Genomic DNA, 19,706 nt, shown 5'->3' with positions numbered 1-19,706 from the left:
GACCTCTGCAGTGCCGACTATCTTTCCACTGTTTCTGGAAGGTTAATGGTTCAGTCAAATTCTGGAAAATGGAACCATACTTTCTTTTTTACTGTTGTTAGCATTGTTATTTAATCAGATATTTACAACAAAGACCACAGGTGAGATATATATATGGATCTTTTTCTATATATAAAAAAAAGTGAAAATACCTGAACAGGTGTCAGTCAAATAGTAACAGTTCTCTGATTAATATGCAACGTTATTAACATTCTGTTGCAGGGTTTTACTGACAGTGTTTCAACTTCAAAACGGTCGACTTGACAGCAGGAATGCGGAAACACGGAAACAAAAAAAACACTTCCTTGAGGGTGAACAATAATCACCATAATGTTCTTGAAGACATGACACATGTGAATCATTACATCTTACAGAAATCTGCAGACAATGAAAAGCTCGTGATAGTGTACTTCTGAATGAGACTCACAAGCCAAATGAATGACCAAACCATGAACACAGTGTGACTTTTACGGTCTTTGTCAAAACAGTGAGAGTTACACTTTGCAACACCATGAATCAGAACATCTTCACAGTCGGACCATACATACAAAGTAAATATACACGGTTCTATTAGAAGGCAAAAGGCTGAGGCAAAACAAGGGTGTTAAATAATAGAAGTAGGGAGAGAATAGTCTAGACCAGAGGGCTCTCCAACCCTGTTCCTGGAGCACCACTGTCCTGATTGCAATAATTAGCTGGTTGTTACGCTGAATCAGGTTGGAGTGAAAACCTACAGGACGGTAGCTCTCCAGGAGCAGAGTTGGAGAGCCTTGGACTAGATGGTAGACCAGCTACAAAATGAAGGAGTAGTGACAACATGGAACGTCTCAGAAACCTGAGGGCGTGAGGATATTTATGTCTCGAGGTTTGAGCTTGTGTGGCTGTGCTGACAGTCTACTGCTCTCTGTGATGGGGATCTCCATCTTGGGAGGGGCCTGTTGGTTAACAGCAGGGTCAAGAGCCAGCCGAGTGGCCTGAGCCTTCATCACCTCCATGGGGGTGGGCTTCTGGGCCCCGCGGTGCGACTGGAGAGCAAAACCCCCTGGAGAGAATACACAGGACTGATATTACACAGAAGAACAATGACAACGTGACAAACTCAACCTAGACTATATACATCTCAGAAAAAAATACATTTGTTAAATGCACAAATTCATCATAAATAAGGATGTCTGATACACAATGAAAATCAAGTGTACCGATTTAGTACACGACCATGTAAAAACAATCTTATTAAATGTGTAATTCACATCAAAGAACATTGAGCCAATCTACCCACAGGATGACAGTTCAGAGAAAGCAAAATGAAAACATGTAAAATATCATCCTCCCCAAATCCAGTTAACGGAGTGGTCAGTACCTGGGTCGGTAGTGGATTTCTGAACAACCGGACGTGGTCCGAAGATACCCCAGCGTTCGACTGCTCCTCCCCCCTCACCGGCACCCATGTCCACACTGGTGTTAGAGCTGGTACTGAGGTCTGAGCTACTGACAGATGCTGTCGAGCTCTGGCTGGACAACCAGCCCCTGCCAGGAACACAGAGATATACCAGATGGTCAACCACTTTACAGTGGCCGCTGAATAGGCTTCATACTCATTTAGATAAGGTGGGTAAGGGCACATGTAAAGTCAACAAAAAAAGAAACATCCCCTCACTGTAAACCGTGTTTATTTTCAGCAAACTTAACATGTGTAAATGTGTATGAACATAAGATTCAACAGACAAACTGAACAAGGAGGGGGATCAAAATTAAAAGTAACACTCAGTAGCTGGTGTGGCCACCAGCTGCATTAAGTACTGCAGTGCATCTCCTCATGAACTGCACCAGCGTTGAGATTGCCTGCAGCTTAGTCCGATGATGCTGTGACACACCGCCCCAGACCATGACGGACCCTTCACCTCCAAAACGATCCCGCTCCAGAGTACAGGCCTAAGTGTAACGCTCATTCCTTCGACGATAAATGTGACTCCGACCATCACCCCTGGTGAGACAAAACCGCAACTGTCAGTGAAGAGCACTTTTTGCCAGTTCTGTCTGGTCCAGCGATGGTGGGTTTGTGCCCATAGGCGACGTTGTTGCAGGTGATGTCTGGTGGGGACCTGCATTACAACAGGCCTACAAGCCCTCAGTCCAGCCTCTCTCAGCCTATTGCGGACAGTCTGAGCACTGATGGAAGGATTGTGCGTTCCTGGTGTAACTCGGGTAGTTGTTGTTGCCATCCTGTACCTGTCCCACAGGTGTGATGTTCGGATGTACCGATCCTGTGCAGGTGTTGTTACACGTGGTCTGCCACTGAGAGGATGATCAGCTGTCCGTCCTGAATCCCTGTAGCGCTGTCTTAGGCATCTCACAGTACGGACATTGCAATTTATTGCCCTGGCCACATCTGCAGTCCTCATGCCTCCTAGCAGCATGCCTAAGGCACGTTCACGCAGATGGGCAGGGACCCTGGGCATCTTTCTTTTTGTGTTTTTCAGAGTCAGTGGAAAGGCCTCTTTAGTGTCCTATGTTTTCATAACTGTGACCTTAATTGCCTACCGTCTGTATGCTGTTAGTGTCTTAATGACCGTTCCACAGGTGCATGTTCATTAATTGTTTATGGTTCATTGAACAAGCATGAGAAACTATGTTTAAACCCTTTACAATGAAGATCTGTGAAGTTATTTGGATTTTTACAAATTATCTTTGAAAAGACAGGGTCCTGAAAAAGTGACGTTCCGTTTTTTGCTGAGTTTATTTGGCGTCCTGGGTCAAAGTACAGCATATTTCCATTAATAAATGGTAACGAGGACATGGTTGCACTTACCTGCGGTTCTGTTTAGGTGAGCTCTGAGGAGTGCTATTAGGGGTGGACTGAGCAGATGATGTATGCTTGTCCTCATGACCTCCCTTATGTCCCGCTCCCATATCCACAGTTTGAATGTTCATTTTCTACAGGAAACACATCAAGGAAAAAATAACATGGCGTAATGAACATTATTAACAGTAAAACCTTATGAGTCACTCCTCCTTGACATAGATTGCTAACTGAGATTTTGAGGATTCACTGATTTCCCTTTGTTGATGCTTTATCAAACCTATCATGGAGGAAAATACATTTAATAAAAATATGGATGTATATTTCTGTTAATAATTATCTGACTCCCCAGGAAAATAAAGTTGTGCCCCGTTAAGCAATAAAATGAAGACCCACTTGGAATGACTCAGGCATGCGGTGGTGGTGGCGGGTCTCCTCAGCAGTGAGGCCCTTATGGGGGGTGTACCCAGTGTCTCTCAGCCCAGCCTGCTGCTCAAACCTGTACATGCTGTCCTGGGTTTGCTCTGGGGGAAAAAAAAACAGACAACATACTGTATTAAAGGAGGACGTGTTTCTCCGCTGAGGAGACAGACAGCCTAACGTTATCCAATACGAGCTTGATTACAATCCAAATAAAAGCTCATCAGTGTTCCATTAACGAGCAGCAGGATTGGAATAGGTCATGCTGAAGTTAATACACTACCAATACAGTAACCCTCGTTCACGATCATGGTAAAGTCTTACTGGTCATGAGAGAGTTGATGATGACGGAGGATGCTTTGGCCTTCACCACGACAGGCATATTTGGCCTGTGGCCAGGGTCAAAAGGCGCAGCATGGGTTAGGGTACTTCCAGATTCATCCTCCTTTAAAAATTAGAAAAAAAGAAAAGGAAAAAAAAACACGCCAATGGATCAGAGGCAGTTAGAGGAGCATTTGCATGAATAGGTCACCTGGGGTCATAGACACAGAGTAAAAAAAACATGAACACCTTCCTAATATTGAACGGTACCCCCCCCCCCCCCCCCCACAGCTTAAATTTGTCAGGCGTGGACTCTACAAGGTGTCGAAAGCGTTCCACAGGGATACTGGCCCATGTTGACTCCAATGCCACGGTTGTGTCAAAGTTGGCTCCATGTCCTTTTGGTGGTGGACCATTCTTGATACACACGGGAAACTGTCAAGCGTGAAAAACCCAGCTGCGTTGCGGTTCTTGACACAAATCGGTGCACCTGGCACCTATGACCCCGTTCAAAGGCATTTACTTTTTTTGTCTTGCCCAATCACATTGTTACATTATTATTATTCTAAAATGGACAACATATCTTTCCCCTCATCTACACACAATACCCCATAATGAAAAGGTTTAGACATTTTTGAAATGTATTAAAAATAAAACAGAAATACCTTATTTACATAAGTATTCAGACCCTTTGCTATGAGACTCGAAATTGAGCTCAGGTGCATCCTGTTTCCATTGATCATCCTTGTGATGTTTCTACAACTTGATGAGTCCACCTGCGGTAAATTCAATTGATTGGACATGATTTTGGAAAGGCACACCTGTCTATATGAGGTCCCACAGTTGACAGTGCATTTCAAAGCAAAACCTAGCCATGAGGTCGAAGGAATTGTTCATAGAGCTCCGAGGCAGGATTGTGTAGAGGCACAGATCTGGGGAAGCATACCAAAACATTTCTGCATTTCTGAAGCTCCCCAAGAACACAGTGGCCGCCATCATTCTTAAATGGAAGAAGTTTGAACCACCAAGACTCTTCCTAGAGCTGGTCACCCGGCCAAACTGAGCAATCGGGGGAGAAGGGCCTTGATCAGGGAGTTGACCAAGAACCCGATGGTCATTCTGACAGAACTCCAGAGTTCCTCTGTGGAGATGGGAGAACCTTCCAGAAGGACAACCATCTCTGCAGCACTCCACCAATCAGGCCTTTACGGTAGAGTGGCCAGACAGAAGCCACTCCTCAGTAAAAAGGCACATGACAGCCTGCTTGGAGTTTGCCAAATGGACTCTCAGACCATGAGAAACAAGATTCTCTGGTCTGATGAAACCAAGATTGAACTCCTTGGCCCTGAATGCCAAGCGTCACATCTGGAGAAAACCAGGCACCCTCCCTACGGTGAAGCATGGTGGTGGCAGCATCCTGCTGTGGGGTTGTTCTTCAGCAGGGACTGGGAGACTAGTCAGGATCGAGGGAAATCGTAGAAAAGTACAGAGATCCTGGGATGAAAACCATCTCCAGAGCTCTCAGGACCTCAGACTGGGGTGAAGGTTCAACTTCCCAGGACCACCCATACGTAGAATGTATGCACACATGACTGTAAGTCGCTTTGGATAAAAGCGTCTGCTAAATGGCATATATAGGACAACAACCCTAAGCACACAGCCAAGACAATGCATGAGTGGCTTCGGGACAAGTCTCTGAATGTCCTTGAGTGGCTCAGCCAGAGCCCAGACTTGAACACGATCGAACATCCCTGGAAAGACCTGAAAACAGCCGTGCAGCGACGCTCCCCATCCAACCTAAAGGGGCTTGAGAGGATCTGCAGAGAAACTCACCGAATACAGGTGTGCCAAGATTTTAGCGTAATACCCAAGAAGACTCGAGGCTGTAATCGCTGCCAAATGTGCTTCAACAAAGTACTGAGTAAAGGATCTGAATACTTATGTAAATGTTATCAGTTTTTTTTATTTATTTGATACATTCTCATGGTTTCCATGTGTTTGATGCCATTCCATTCGCTTTGTTCCACCCATTATGAGTCATCAACCTGCTCAGCAGCCTCCACTGCCGGACAGACACAGCACCATCCGAACTGTGAGGCTGGACAGACACAGCACCATCCGAACTGTGAGGCTGGAGAGAAGTGGAAGTGTGGCATCTACCTCAGCCTGATGACGGAACCTCCTGGGTGGGACGACGGGCCTCTTCGCCCACAGGTTGTTGATGTTGATATCAGAGGGAGGCGGCGACATGGGCGCCTCCATGTTGTCATCATAGCTCATGGCACGGCGGGTCATGCCAACAGGTAGGGACAGGCCTCCCAGTTGCCCCTCTGAGCTCCCAGACTCCAGGGCTGAGGGGGGGGGGGTGTTGAAGGATTAAAACTCTATAAAAATGGTCTCAAAATACATGAAATGATGAGCTACATGTGTTGGAAGCATATGTTTACATATGACATCACCATTTAAAAACAAGCACACAACACTAATGCCCACTCTCACTGCCCCCCAGCCCTACCTGGTATATCGCCTGATCAAGCACACAACACTAATGCCCACTCTCACTGCCCCCCAGCCCTACCTGGTATATCGCCTGATCTGGACATCGTTTCAGAAGGCCCACTCTCACTGCCCCCCAGCCCTACCTGGTATATCGCCTGATCAAGCACACAACACTAATGCCCACTCTCACTGCCCCCAGCCCTACCTGGTATATCGCCTGATCTGGACATCGTTTCAGAAGGCCCATCTCTCACTGCCCCCAGCCCTACCTGGTATATCGCCTGATCTGGACATCGTTTCAGAAGGCCCACTCTCACTGCCCCCAGCTCTACCTGGTATATCGCCTGATCTGGACATCGTTTCAGAAGGCCCACATCTCACTCTCACCCCCAGCCCTACCTGGTATATCGCCTGATCTGGACATCGTTTCAGAAGGCCCATCACTGCCCCCAGCCCACCTGGAATCTGGCCCACTCTCACTGCCCCCAGCCCTACCTGGTATATCGCCTGATCTGGACATCGTTTCAGAAGGCCCCTGGTATATCGCCTCTCACTGCCCCTCTCACCCCCCAGCCCTACCTGGTATATCGCCTGATCTGGACATCGTTTCAGAAGGCCCACTCTCACTGCCCCCCAGCCCTACCTGGTATATCGCCTGATCTGGACATCGTTTCAGAAGGCCCACTCTCACTGCCCCCCAGCCCTACCTGGTATATCGCCTGATCTGGACATCGTTTCAGAAGGCCCACTCTCACTGCCCCCCAGCCCTACCTGGTATATCGCCTGATCTGGACATCGTTTCAGAAGGCCCACTCTCACTGCCCCCAGCCCTACCTGGTATATCGCCTGATCTGGACATCGTTTCAGAAGGCCCACTCTCACTGCCCCCAGCCCTACCTGGTATATCGCCTGATCTGGACATCGTTTCAGAAGGCCCACTCTCACTGATCCCCCAGCCCTACCTGGTATATCGCCTGATCTGGACATCGTTTCAGAAGGCCCACTCTCACTGCCCCCAGCCCTACCTGGTATATCGCCTGATCTGGACATCGTTTCAGAAGGCCCACTCTCACTGCCCCCAGCCCCCCAGCCCTACCTGGTATATCGCCTGATCTGGACATCGTTTCAGAAGGCCCACCAGCCCTACCTCACTGCCCCCAGCCCTACCTGGTATATCGCCTGATCTGGACATCGTTTCAGAAGGCCCACTCTCGTTTCAGAAGGCCCACTCTCACTGCCCCCAGCCCTACCTGGTATATCGCCTGATCTGGACATCGTTTCAGAAGGCCCACTCTCACTGCTCCCCAGCCCTACCTGGTATATCGCCTGATCTGGACATCGTTTCAGAAGGCCCACTCTCACTGCCCCCAGCCCTACCTGGTATATCGCCTGATCTGGACATCGTTTCAGAAGGCCCACTCTCACTGCTCCCCAGCCCTACCTGGTATATCGCCTGATCTGGACATCGTTTCAGAAGGCCCACTCTCACTGCCCCCAGCCCTACCTGGTATATCGCCTGATCTGGACATCGTTTCAGAAGGCCCAGCCCTACCTCACTGCCCACTCTCACCCCCCAGCCCTACCTGGTATATCGCCTGATCTGGACATCGTTTCAGAAGGCCCACTCTCACTGCCCCCAGCCCTACCTGGTATATCGCCTGATCTGGACATCGTTTCGCCAGAAGGCCCACTCTCACTGCCCCCCAGCCCTACCTGGTATATCGCCTGATCTGGACATCGTTTCAGAAGGCCCACTCTCACTGCCCCCCAGCCCTACCTGGTATATCGCCTGATCTGGACATCGTTTCAGAAGGCCCACTCTCACTGCCCCCAGCCCTACCTGGTATATCGCCTGATCTGGACATCGTTTCAGAAGGCCCACTCTCACTGCCCCCCAGCCCTACCTGGTATATCGCCTGATCTGGACATCGTTTCAGAAGGCCCACTCTTATGGCTGACAATGAGGTAGTGTTCAGATGAATCCAACCTGACAAAAGATTGGACTGGACCTTCAGGGGAGGCAGAGAATATCACATTTTATTTATAATTAAAAGTACAGTGTACATGCTCATTGCAAAGAAACAATATCAGATAATCATGGGAAAACTTCCAGGTGCATGCTTGAGTCAGTGGCCAATGACAGCAAGCAACCTTAGTCAAAACAAGGGTAACAGCTCGTTTACTGACAGCCTTAGTCAAAACAAGGGTAACAGCTCGTTTACTGACAGCCTTAGTCAAAACAAGGGTAACAGCCTTAGTCAAAACAAGGGTAACAGCTTGTTTATTGACAGCCTTAGTCAAAACAAGGGTAACAGCTTGTTTACTGACAGCCTTAGTCAAAACAAGGGTAACAGCTTGTTTATTGACAGCCTTAGTCAAAACAAGGGTAACAGCTTGTTTACTGACAGCCTTAGTCAAAACAAGGGTAACAGCTCGTTTACTGACAGCCTTAGTCAAAACAAGGGTAACAGCTTGTTTACTGACAGCCTTAGTCAAAACAAGGGTAACAGCTCGTTTACTGACAGCCTTAGTCAAAACAAGGGTAACAGCTCGTTTACTGACAGCCTTAGTCAAAACAAGGGTAACAGCTCGTTTATTGACAGCCTTAGTCAAAACAAGGGTAACAGCTTGTTTACTGACAGCCTTAGTCAAAACAAAGGTAACAGCTTGTTTATTGACAGCCTTAGTCAAAACAAGGGTAACAGCTTGTTTACTGACAGCCTTAGTCAAAACAAGGGTAACAGCTCGTTTACTGACAGCCTTAGTCAAAACAAGGGTAACAGCTTGTTTACTGACAGCATTGCGCCACTGGGGAGAGTCAATGTTTTGCTACTTGGCAGCTGATATGGTGTTGTGTTCTGTTTTAGTGTTCTATTCTCGCATGCTATTTGAGAAAGCAGTCTGGACAAATGTGCCAGGGAGGTCGAAGTCTTCACTACAGAACACGACCTGAAATGTAGGCTAGTTCAATGCTATAGAGCTGAGATGGGCAACTGGTGATCCGACCTCTAGGCCCACTGATCAACCCCCCCAATTGCAACATGTGTAGAATTGCAGGTAAAATTTCCCATTTTTCTCTCTGCCCAATGGCAAAATGAATAGAATTGCATGAAACTTATGAAATTGCAAAATCTTCTCACTACCAGATGGCAAAATGTGTAGAATTGCAGCAAACTTGCTTTAAATCTGCAATCTTTTCTCTACTACCCATGGCAAAAAAGTGTAGAATTGCAGGTCTGTTAAAATGTTTTGCTCGCAAGGTGGGGGGGGGGCAACTAAATTTTGCTTAGGGCCCCGGGCCCTAATACGGTTGTGTGTGAGTTTGTATGGGTGTACGTACTGATTTTTTGGGGCCCCCCACCATCCCTGATATATAGGCCCATGCTAACCATGTGTGTAGTGTTGAATGTAATTAATCAGGCTCACTCTCAGACATTAAGGCCTGCTGATAAAGCATTGTGGGACAGGAGGAGGAGTACAGACCTTGAAAGCTGGAAAGGAACAAAATACAGCAATAAGAAGAGGACATGTTAGACAGGTGGTCTGTAGCTGAGGCCATGTTCAGAACAACAGCTAGAAACTAGAGCAGATCATAGTCTACATCATCAGAACAGCACAGTATACGGCTTTATAGTTATGTGTGACTGGTAGTCTAGCAGTTAGAGAGTTGGGACAGTAACTGAAAAGCTGCTTGCTCGAATCCCCGAGCAGGCAAGGTTCTGCCATTCTGCCCTTGAGCAAGGCATTTAATCCCCACAACAATTTATCCCTGGGCGTCGATCAATACAGCCTCTCTGGTTGGATGAAAGCATTCAGTTGTGCAAATGACGACGTTCCCCTTGTAAACACTAGTTAATATCCGTGAATATGGCACACAAAACATTAATCGGATCATCTAATAATTTCTTAACGATTTTACGCTACGTGTCAGACGTGTCAGACGGTGTAACGTTAGACAGTGATACTGGAATGGAATAGAATAGCGGATCTGAGCGATCAAAACTGTTTGTTGGTCAAATAAAATATAATGCCTAACTACAACAATAAACTTTCAATTGCATTATACGAAGCAGATGACCAGCCATAGCAAGCTAGAGAGTAATTGAGAATTGTCAGCTTGCTAGCGAGCGATCATGATGCTTGGGTAACCGCAACAATGGTGACGATGGAATGAAAAACACGATCTAATACGTACAATTTAGTTTAAACTTACCAGATAAAAAGGCTCTACACCGCTTACAACAGACACGTTCAAGTTGAAGACAGTCGTAACCTTACAATGTCAATGGGAAAGGTTACAGAACACCAAAGACACATCTCGGCCATGATATCCAGTTTCCTAATGTGAAGAATAAAGGAAATTCCGTACAGTGATGGTACGTGTTTTGTGTAGTCTCGCGAGAATATAACAACCCAAGTGGACGGTAAAATCGAAGTCTGTTGTATTCGACAAATGTGACAAATGCAATACCATTTTATTTCATTTGATTTGATTGTTATGTCCTGACTCCTGTCACTGGGGGCACTGTGTGACTTGTTTGCACAAATCTACCATTGGACGGATACCGTTGATATTCAGATAGCAATGTCCATAACAGGGCTTGCACATAGAGGTCTTGAAACTACGTTTTATATACATTGTAATCTAATTCCCTTTCTTTTTTATATATAAATAACATCCCTGGTTAATTCCAGGAATTTCTAATCTGTTATTTACCATGCTATAAATCTCACTGAAGATACTGGACTGAACTGCCACCCATATTGTTAATCTTGCAGTATAATGCTAGAAGCACTATAAGCATTCAAAGAAAATAACACCCTCCCTACAATCAAACATGGGGGAGGTCCGATAATGATGTGGGGTTGCTTTGCTGCCTCTGGTACTGGGGGCCTTAAATGTGTGCAAGACATTATGAAATCAGCAGATTATCAAGATGTTTTGGAGACCAACAAATGGGTCTGTGTTGAAGTTTGTGTGTGTCTTCCAGCAGGACAACAACCCAGACACACATCTGAAAGCACCCAGGAATGGTTCGAGAATAAACACTGGAGTGGCCAGCGATGAGTCCAGATCTGAATCATAAACCTGTGGCAAGATCTGAAAACAGCAGTTAGTGGATGACCCCACTCAACACTGAAGAACTGTAACAGTTTGCAGCTGAAGACTGGGCCAAATTGGCAGTAGAAAGGTGCAGCAAGTTCATCTTCGCCAAAGACTGTTTAATCAGGTATTAGCTCCTTGGTGCCAATCACTTTGTCCTTGCCATTTGTTTTCATGTTCTTAATTAACATTGTAAACTTTAGCCCCCCCCCCCAAATGTCTACAATCCAATAACAACGTGTGGAGACCAACAGTTTTTTTTTTCAACTTCAACTTATTTTAAGGAAAGATTATTGAGAATTATTTAAGAGAAGTGCAAAGGTCTATGTTTTGGAGCATATTGACAGACAATCACAGGCAGGGTGAAACACATCATTTATTCGATTACTGGTCAACAATGGAAAGAGGTACAAAAGCCGTACTATAAATGATCAAATTTTTTTTTAACCAGACAAGTCAGTTAAGAACAAATTCTTATTTACCATGACGGCCTCCCACCCCCGGCCAAACCCTCCCCTAACCCCAACAGTGCTGGGCCAATTGTGCTCCTCCCTATGGGACTCCCGATCATGGGCCGGTTGTGACATAGCCTGGAAACAAACCCGGGTGTGTAGTGACACCTCTAGCACTGCAATACAGTGCCTTAGACAGCTGCGCCACTCGGGAGCATGATTGAACTCTCAACCATTTACAAGTCAACGATAATATTGTTTTCTTTCAATTGATATATTTTGACAGACACTGTACAACATGGAGGACCATTAGAACACACAATCAAAAAGTCAAATACAACAATCTCACATGCTGTTTCACTCAGTGGGAATTACATGATATGATTCAAAATATCTGTACTATTTCATCATGGCTTTAGTAAGTGGAAGATTGAAATAGACTGCTCAGTTTTGCACACACCTACATTGTCATTGCATAACTCATATATCATACAGGGGAGAGGAAATCACAAGAAACATTTTCAGAACCACTGGGAGTAATCTGAGTTTAAATACTCTGCTATAGGGAGCCTGAACTAGCTGTAGGATCACATTTTCTTCAGTTCTGATTCTAACACTTCTTTCATTTGTTATGAAACTCTCAAATTAGAATGGTTTTCCTGTTTTAGCTGCCAACTGGGTTTGACCAGAGTTATCATTAGCAAAGAACGGAGTGCGATAGTTATGGAATCACTCACTCGCTACACCGGAAAGATTAGGATCCGTCATGTTTTTTAATGATAGATCTTTGTACATGATCATGGAAAATTCAGCATATTTTCCACATATCTTTATTCACCCAAATACTAGTCTTTCAAAATCCTGTCTCGTTCAACTACTGTAAGAAGCCTGGATTCCAGAGGCTACCCTAACGTTGATGTCTTCTATAGGCATGATCAACTTTCCACCGACTGTGATATTTTGTGAGGCATACGCTAGTTTACAATATGTCTTAAATTACAAACTGTAAAACAAAAAGGTCAGGCCTGAAAAGTCATTGAGGAGAAGATGTTGCAATATGGGCCTGCATTGTCCAAACATACCAATCAAGTGGGACGTATAGTACATCAAGGATCCATTATGTACAATACTCAGCAGGGCTTAACAGGGTTGTACCTGATCTATGTGTCTACATCTCTGCTATGGCAGGAAGCATGCACACCCTGACTCTGGCTTCTCTCCAGGCCGAGCGACAGTCAGCGATCCAGTGTGATACCATTGTGTGTTTGTCCATGTAGCGAGTGCACTTCCCCCTCCCACCAGCAGGGGCCCTGTCTGAGTCGTTCTGGAACCTCCAGGAGAGTGGGCTGGAGGCATCAGGTTTCTGCTGGTCTGATGATAATGTTTGTGGTGGAGCAGGGTCAGGGTTTTGCTTCTCTTGGTCAGAGGGGTCCATCAGGCAGAGCTCAGGGCAGCTGCCTTTGTGCTGTATCAGAGGCGCGGAACACATGCGTGGGAAACTGTCGGCGCATGGCTGGGGTTGTGATCGAAGCTGGGTCACACTCTCTCTCCCCTCACCCTTACAGCCCTGTGAGTCAGGGGCGCGACAGGCAGCTAAGAGGAGTGCCTCCCCATGACCGTAGATGAACTCTAGGGGGTCAGAGACACTGGGGAGAACCCTACTGGAGGTCTGACCTGAGCTGACATTCACCACTCTCTCTGGGCCACTACACTCACTTTGACTCTCCTCCTGCTCTAACTGTGTGTGGTGGCTGACGTTGGAAATCAGAGGCTGACAGAGTGGCACAGGGTCCCTCAGTCTGTGCAGCCTCAGGCAGGGCCTCAGAGAGGCCATCGAGCCTACAGTGAGGATGTCACAGTCAGGTTGGGCCAGGGGGAAGGTTGGGCAGGCGAGCTGACAGATGGACAGGAAGTAGTCCTGGGTAGACAGAGAGGAGTGGACCTGGCCATGGGGAGGGAGGTGGAGGCTGTTGGCCTGGTTCATGTCCTGGACCAGCTCCTCATATCCCTCCCTGATGGTGGGTAGGCCCCTCTTAGCCAGGAGTCTGGAGCGGGGACGCATGCCTGGGAACAGGAGGGAGAGAGAGGCTGGTCAGATCAGTCTCTGGGAAGAGCCTCGGAATGATTGAGATATTTTGTTTTTGTAAAGCTTGGATTTGGTCAAATGTAAGCAATGCCATGATAATTATGGCATGAATGATCAATTATCATCTAGTTAATTGAATAGAGGCTAAATTAAAATACAGGCAAAGTGTAACATGCGTTTTGAAAGTGCGTATGTGCAATCGTTTACAGGAAGATGTGCTGAGCCTGTCTCCATGGTAACCTCTCCCTCACCACATCTCAGGGTGTGCTCGTATTACAATGCAATAGGAGAGCAAAGTGGGCACACATACAAACGCACACATAGTCCACCCACCTAACAACAAAAATATATTCCCACACACAAATAAATACGTAAGAACAAAAATTCAAAAATGAACTTTGGGTGGGCTTACACTACCACCTTTCCTTTTCTTGAGGGCAACATGACACAGCTCTCCATTTTAGGACCCATTATTCCACTCCCTCCCTATCCTCCTCATGTTGTCTCAGGAACAACTCATTATGTCTCAGGAACAACTCATTATGTCTCAGGAACAACTCATTATGTCTCAGGAACAACTCATTATGTCTCAGAAACAACTCATTATGTCTCAGGAACAACTCATTATGTCTCAGGAACAACTCATTATGTCTCAGGAACAACTCATTATGTCTCAGGAACAACTCATTATGTCTCAGGAACAACTCATTATGTCTCAGATACAACTCATGTTGTCTCAGGAACAACTCATGTTGTCTCAGAAACAACTCATTATGTCTCAGGAACAACTCATTATGTCTCAGGAACAACTCATTATGTCTCAGGAACAACTCATTATGTCTCAGGAACAACTCATGTTGTCTCAGGAACAACTCATGTTGTCTCAGAAACAACTCATTATGTCTCAGGAACAACTCATTATGTCTCAGGAACAATTCGTGTTGTCTCAGGAACAACTCATGTTGTCTCAGAAACAACTCATTATGTCTCAGGAACAACTCATTATGTCTCAGGAACAACTCATTATGTCTCAGGAACAACTCATTATGTCTCAGGAACAACTCATTATGTCTCAGGAACAACTCATTATGTCTCAGGAACAACTCATGTTGTCTCAGGAACAACTCATTATGTCTCAGGAACAACTCATTATGTCTCAGGAACAACTCATTATGTCTCAGAAACAACTCATTATGTCTCAGGAACAACTCATTATGTCTCAGGAACAACTCATTATGTCTCATGAACAACTCATTATGTCTCATGAACAACTCATTATGTCTCAGGAACAACTCATTATGTCTCATGAACAACTCATTATGTCTCAGAAACAACTCATTATGTCTCAGGAACAACTCATGTTGTCTCAGAAACAACTCATTATGTCTCAGAAACAACTCATTATGTCTCAGAAACAACTCATTATGTCTCAGGAACAACTCATGTTGTCTCAGAAACAACTCATTATGTCTCAGAAACAACTCATTATGTCTCAGAAACAACTCATTATGTCTCAGGAACAACTCATGTTGTCTCAGAAACAACTCATTATGTCTCAGAAACAACTCATTATGTCTCAGGAACAACTCATTATGTCTCAGAAACAACTCATTATGTCTCAGGAACAACTCATTATGTCTCAGGAACAACTCATTATGTCTCATGAACAACTCATTATGTCTCATGAACAACTCATTATGTCTCAGGAACAACTCATTATGTCTCATGAACAACTCATTATGTCTCAGAAACAACTCATTATGTCTCAGGAACAACTCATGTTGTCTCAGAAACAACTCATGTTGTCTCAGAAACAACTCATTATGTCTCAGGAACAACTCATTATGTCTCAGAAACAACTCATTATGTCTCAGGAACAACTCATTATGTCTCATGAACAACTCATTATGTCTCAGGAACAACTCATGTTGTCTCAGGAACAACTCATGTTGTCTCAGAAACAACTCATTATGTCTCAGAAACAACTCATTATGTCTCAGGAACAACTCATTATGTCTCATGAACAACTCATTATGTCTCAGGAACAACTCATGTTGTCTCAGAAACAACTCATTATGTCTCAGAAACAACTCATTATGTCTCAGGAACAACTCATTATGTCTCATGAACAACTCATTATGTCTCAGGAACAACTCATGTTGTCTCAGGAACAACTCATTATGTCTCAGGAACAACTCATGTTGTCTCAGGAACAACTCATGTTGTCTCAGAAACAACTCATTATGTCTCAGAAACAACTCATTATGTCTCAGGAACAACTCATTATGTCTCATGAACAACTCATTATGTCTCAGGAACAACTCATGTTGTCTCAGAAACAACTCATTATGTCTCAGAAACAACTCATTATGTCTCAGGAACAACTCATGTTGTCTCAGGAACAACTCATTATGTCTCAGGAACAACTCATTATGTCTCATGAACAACTCATGTTGTCTCAGAAACAACTCATTATGTCTCAGAAACAACTCATTATGTCTCAGGAACAACTCATGTTGTCTCAGGAACAACTCATTATGTCTCAGGAACAACTCATTATGTCTCATGAACAACTCATTATGTCTCAGGAACAACTCATTATGTCTCAGGAACAACTCATTATGTCTCAGGAACAACTCATTATGTCTCATGAACAACTCATTATGTCTCAGGAACAACTCATTATGTCTCATGAACAACTCATTATGTCTCATGAACAACTCATTATGTCTCATGAACAACTCATTATGTCTCAGAAACAACTCATTATGTCTCATGAACAACTCATTATGTCTCATGAACAACTCATTATGTCTCATGAACAACTCATTATGTCTCAGGAACAACTCATTATGTCTCATGAACAACTCATTATGTCTCAGGAACAACTCATTATGTCTCATGAACAACTCATTATGTCTCAGGAACAACTCATTATGTCTCATGAACAACTCATTATGTCTCAGATACAGTGGTCAAGAAGCCAGACTGGAAAATGAACAGTCAGCCAGTGTTACTAAACTACATTAGGCAGGGGACTGAGTGCATAACAAACCAAATCCCTATTACATAACCTCATCTCCAATGACGTACATCTGCTTTACAGATCCCACATACTTGAATTCATTACATTTTAAACGTGTATATATAACAAAAATCCATAGAGCATCAGTGTGTCTATTTTAACAGAAGATGCCAGTGTAGTTATTGCTTGGCCATGCATGCTCTGATATAACCATTTAATTTCCTCAGTGCACGTACCATCGATTTGTATAGCTATCAGTCCAGGGGGCTGGCTTTGCCTGTTCTATGTAGAATATAGCAGAGCTTCTTACCTGTGTCTTATCTGTCTTTCAGGTGGTGTCGTTTGCTCGTCTCCGTTGCCTGCTCTCACCCCTCTCTCCGCCTCTAGCCAAGCTGCCTCCAACCAACTGGTGATCTCCAACCAAGCTGCCTCTAGCCAAGCTGCCTCCAACCAACTGGTGATCTCCAACCAAGCTGCCTCTAGACAAGCTGCGTCCAACCAACTGGTGATCTCCAATCTCTCCCCAGCTACAGCTACATCACGAATATAATGACTTGTCCCCACCCCCTTTTCACTCTCGCTTCCCTGCTCTCCCTCTCCTCCCTTGGCCGACTAAAAATAGCACCTCCATCCCATTCTGTGGCTGAGCATAATCATGTGCAAAATTGATTTCATGAATGTACAGTGTAGGAGAAACAAGGAGTTGGGGAGAGGAATAGAGAGAACAAGAGGAGGTTAGACAAGGGAGGAAGAGGAGGAAAGAGGCTGCATTTAGAGAGGAGGAGAGACATCACGAGGAGGAGAGATATCGTGAGGAGGAGAGATATTGTGAGGAGGAGAGGAGGAGAGATATCATGAGGAGGAGAGATATCATGAGGAGGAGAGGAGAGATATTGTGAGGAGGATAGGTTAATGGGCCCTGGCATTCAACACAGGGCAGAGATGCAATATGGCTCAGCCCTATTCTACTGTTCTCCTACTCCATGTAGGAACAACATTACAGTCATTTAGCAGATGCTCTGATCCAGAGCAACTACCAACTGAGCCACAGTTGTGAAATGTTATTATTCCACATAACTGTTTACATGAAGTCAAATCAGAAGAACACCTCCCTTAGCACCCATAGTTGCCATAGTTTCCTTATGATAAAGATGTCATAACAGAAACATTATTGAACATCTACTGAACATCTACTGAACATCTATTGAACATCTACTGAACATGTACCGAACCATCTACTGAATATGTACTGAACCATCTATTGATGATCTACTGAACATCTACTGAACATCTACTAAAACATCTACTAAAACATCTACTGAACATCTACTGAACATCTACTGAACATCTACTAAAACATCTACTGAACATCTACTGAACATCTACTGAACATCTACTAAAACATCTACTGAACATCTACTGAACATCCACTAAAACATCTACTAAAACATCTACTGAACATCTACTGAACATCTACTGAACATCTACTAAAACATCTACTGAACATCTACTGAACATCTACTAAACATCTACTAAAACATCTACTGAACATCTACTGAACATCTACTAAAACATCTACTAAAACATCTACTGAACATCTACTAAAACATCTACTAAAACATCTACTGAACATCTACTGAACATCTACTTGGGAATATCCAAGTAAAGGTTTACCAAACATCCCTCAGGGAATGAAACAGGGAATGAAACAGGCAAAATAAATATAGCAGTGAGACTCATCATAAACATGAATACAATCATTTTAGACTTGTAGACAGACAGCATAGGGTTGAAGATTAAGATTAAAATAACACCGGCTGGATGTCATGCTTTCCACAAACAAACACAACAAAATTCCATCAAAACTCTATACATAATTAGATACTATCTGCCGCCATTGTCGCAACCCCTATTATCAGCCTGTTCAACCTCTCTTTCATATCGTCTGAGATCCCCAAGAATTGGAAAGCTGCCGCAGTCATCCCTCTCTTCAAAGGGGGAGACACCTTGGACCCAAACTGTTACAGACCTATATCCATCCTGCCCTGCCTATCTAAGGTCTTTGAAAGCCTAGTCAACAAACAGATCACTGATCATCTCGAATCCCACCGTACCTTCTCCGCTGTGCAATCTGGTTTCCGAGCCGGTCACGGGTGCACCTCAGCCACGCTCAAGGTACTAAACAATATCATAACCGCCATCGATAAAAGACAGTACTGTGCAGCCGTCTTCATTGACCTGGCCAAGGCTTTCGACTCTGTCAATCACCATATTCTTATCGGCAGACTCAGTAGCCTCGGTTTTTCTAATGACTGCCTTGCCTGGTTCACCAACTACTTTGCAGACAGAGTTCAGTGTGTCAAATCGGAGGGCATGTTGTCCGGTCCTCTGGCAGTCTCTATGGGGGTGCCACAGGGTTCAATTCTCGGGCCGACTCTTTTCTTTGTATATCTCAATGATGTTGTTCTTGCTGCGGGCGATTCCCTGATCCACCTCCACGCAGACGACACCATTCTGTATACTTCTGGCCCTTCCTTGGACACTGTGCTATCTAACCTCCAAACGAGCGTCAATGCCATACAACACTCCTTCCGTGGCCTCCAACTGCTTTTGTCAGGATTTGGCCAGGGTTGTTCCGGTTTTTGGTCACTAGATGCCCCCATTGTGCCTTTTGACCTTTTGTTTTCCCTTGATCCCCATTATTATTTGCACCTGTGCCTCGTTTCCCCTGATTGTATTTAAACCCTTTGTTTTCCTCAGTTCTTTGCTCTGTGTTTGTATGTTAGCACCCAGCCCTAGTACTCTGTGAACTCTTGTTGATCCCGGTGGACTCTCTTGTGGAATTCTGTTTTTTTGTTCTTGTTTGTTTGTTTTTGAGTATCTTTTGAGGCTTTTTGTGCTATACCTTCCTTGTGGATTTACCTTTTTTGTCTTGGAGGATTACCTTTGTTCTTGTGGAA

General features: G+C 44.7%; 2 protein-coding genes and 1 long non-coding RNA gene across 5 annotated transcripts; 1 reads left to right on the top strand and 2 right to left on the bottom strand.

Moving 5' to 3' along the window:
- Positions 1 to 177: 177 nt before the first annotated feature.
- On the bottom strand, positions 178 to 10,458 carry LOC124007067 (putative monooxygenase p33MONOX). Of its 3 annotated transcripts, XM_046317346.1 has the most exons (9): positions 7,330 to 7,431; positions 6,659 to 6,850; positions 6,159 to 6,222; positions 5,741 to 5,931; positions 3,584 to 3,704; positions 3,236 to 3,363; positions 2,849 to 2,973; positions 1,400 to 1,566; positions 178 to 1,081 (listed from the first exon to the last, which is right to left on the bottom strand). In XM_046317346.1, the coding sequence occupies exons 3-9, from the start codon at positions 6,181 to 6,183 to the stop codon at positions 867 to 869; spliced, it is 972 nt and encodes a 323-aa protein (XP_046173302.1). In that variant the 5' UTR covers positions 6,184 to 6,222; positions 6,659 to 6,850; positions 7,330 to 7,431; the 3' UTR covers positions 178 to 866. The 3 variants fall into 3 exon arrangements, with proteins under 3 accessions (XP_046173302.1, XP_046173301.1, XP_046173303.1); XM_046317345.1 differs by lacking the exons at positions 6,159 to 6,222; positions 6,659 to 6,850; positions 7,330 to 7,431 and adding exons at positions 7,984 to 8,088; positions 10,293 to 10,458; XM_046317347.1 differs by lacking the exons at positions 6,159 to 6,222; positions 6,659 to 6,850; positions 7,330 to 7,431 and adding an exon at positions 6,285 to 6,291.
- LOC124007070 lies at positions 9,001 to 18,744 on the top strand. Its single transcript, XR_006833865.1, has 3 exons — positions 9,001 to 9,136; positions 11,071 to 11,310; positions 17,079 to 18,744. It is a non-coding gene; the product is annotated as an uncharacterized LOC124007070 (long non-coding RNA).
- On the bottom strand, positions 11,542 to 17,290 carry LOC124007068. Its single transcript, XM_046317348.1, has 2 exons — positions 17,057 to 17,290; positions 11,542 to 13,699 (listed from the first exon to the last, which is right to left on the bottom strand). The coding sequence occupies exon 2, from the start codon at positions 13,695 to 13,697 to the stop codon at positions 12,804 to 12,806; it is 894 nt and encodes a 297-aa protein (XP_046173304.1). The 5' UTR covers positions 13,698 to 13,699; positions 17,057 to 17,290; the 3' UTR covers positions 11,542 to 12,803.
- Positions 18,745 to 19,706: the final 962 nt, after the last annotated feature.

Source organism: Oncorhynchus gorbuscha, linkage group LG20 (genome assembly GCF_021184085.1).
Source record: "Oncorhynchus gorbuscha isolate QuinsamMale2020 ecotype Even-year linkage group LG20, OgorEven_v1.0, whole genome shotgun sequence".
In the NCBI taxonomy this organism is placed as follows: Eukaryota; Metazoa; Chordata; class Actinopteri; order Salmoniformes; family Salmonidae; genus Oncorhynchus; species Oncorhynchus gorbuscha.
Note: the sequence above shows the minus strand (reverse complement) of the source record. Positions and strands in the feature narration are given on the sequence as shown.

Excerpts from the sequence above, each read along its gene's own strand:
- LOC124007067 (XM_046317345.1), bottom strand. The coding sequence starts at position 8,008 with ATGTCCAGATCAGGCGATATACCAG. Across the intron at positions 3,364-3,583 it reads CATCAACTCTCTCATGACCA|AGCAAACCCAGGACAGCATG; the intron begins GTAAGACTTTAC and ends TTTTTCCCCCAG. Across the intron at positions 1,567-2,848 it reads TCACCTAAACAGAACCGCAG|GGGCTGGTTGTCCAGCCAGA; the intron begins GTAAGTGCAACC and ends TGTTCCTGGCAG.
- LOC124007068 (XM_046317348.1), bottom strand. The coding sequence starts at position 13,697 with ATGCGTCCCCGCTCCAGACTCCTGGCTAAGAGGGGCCTACCCACCATC.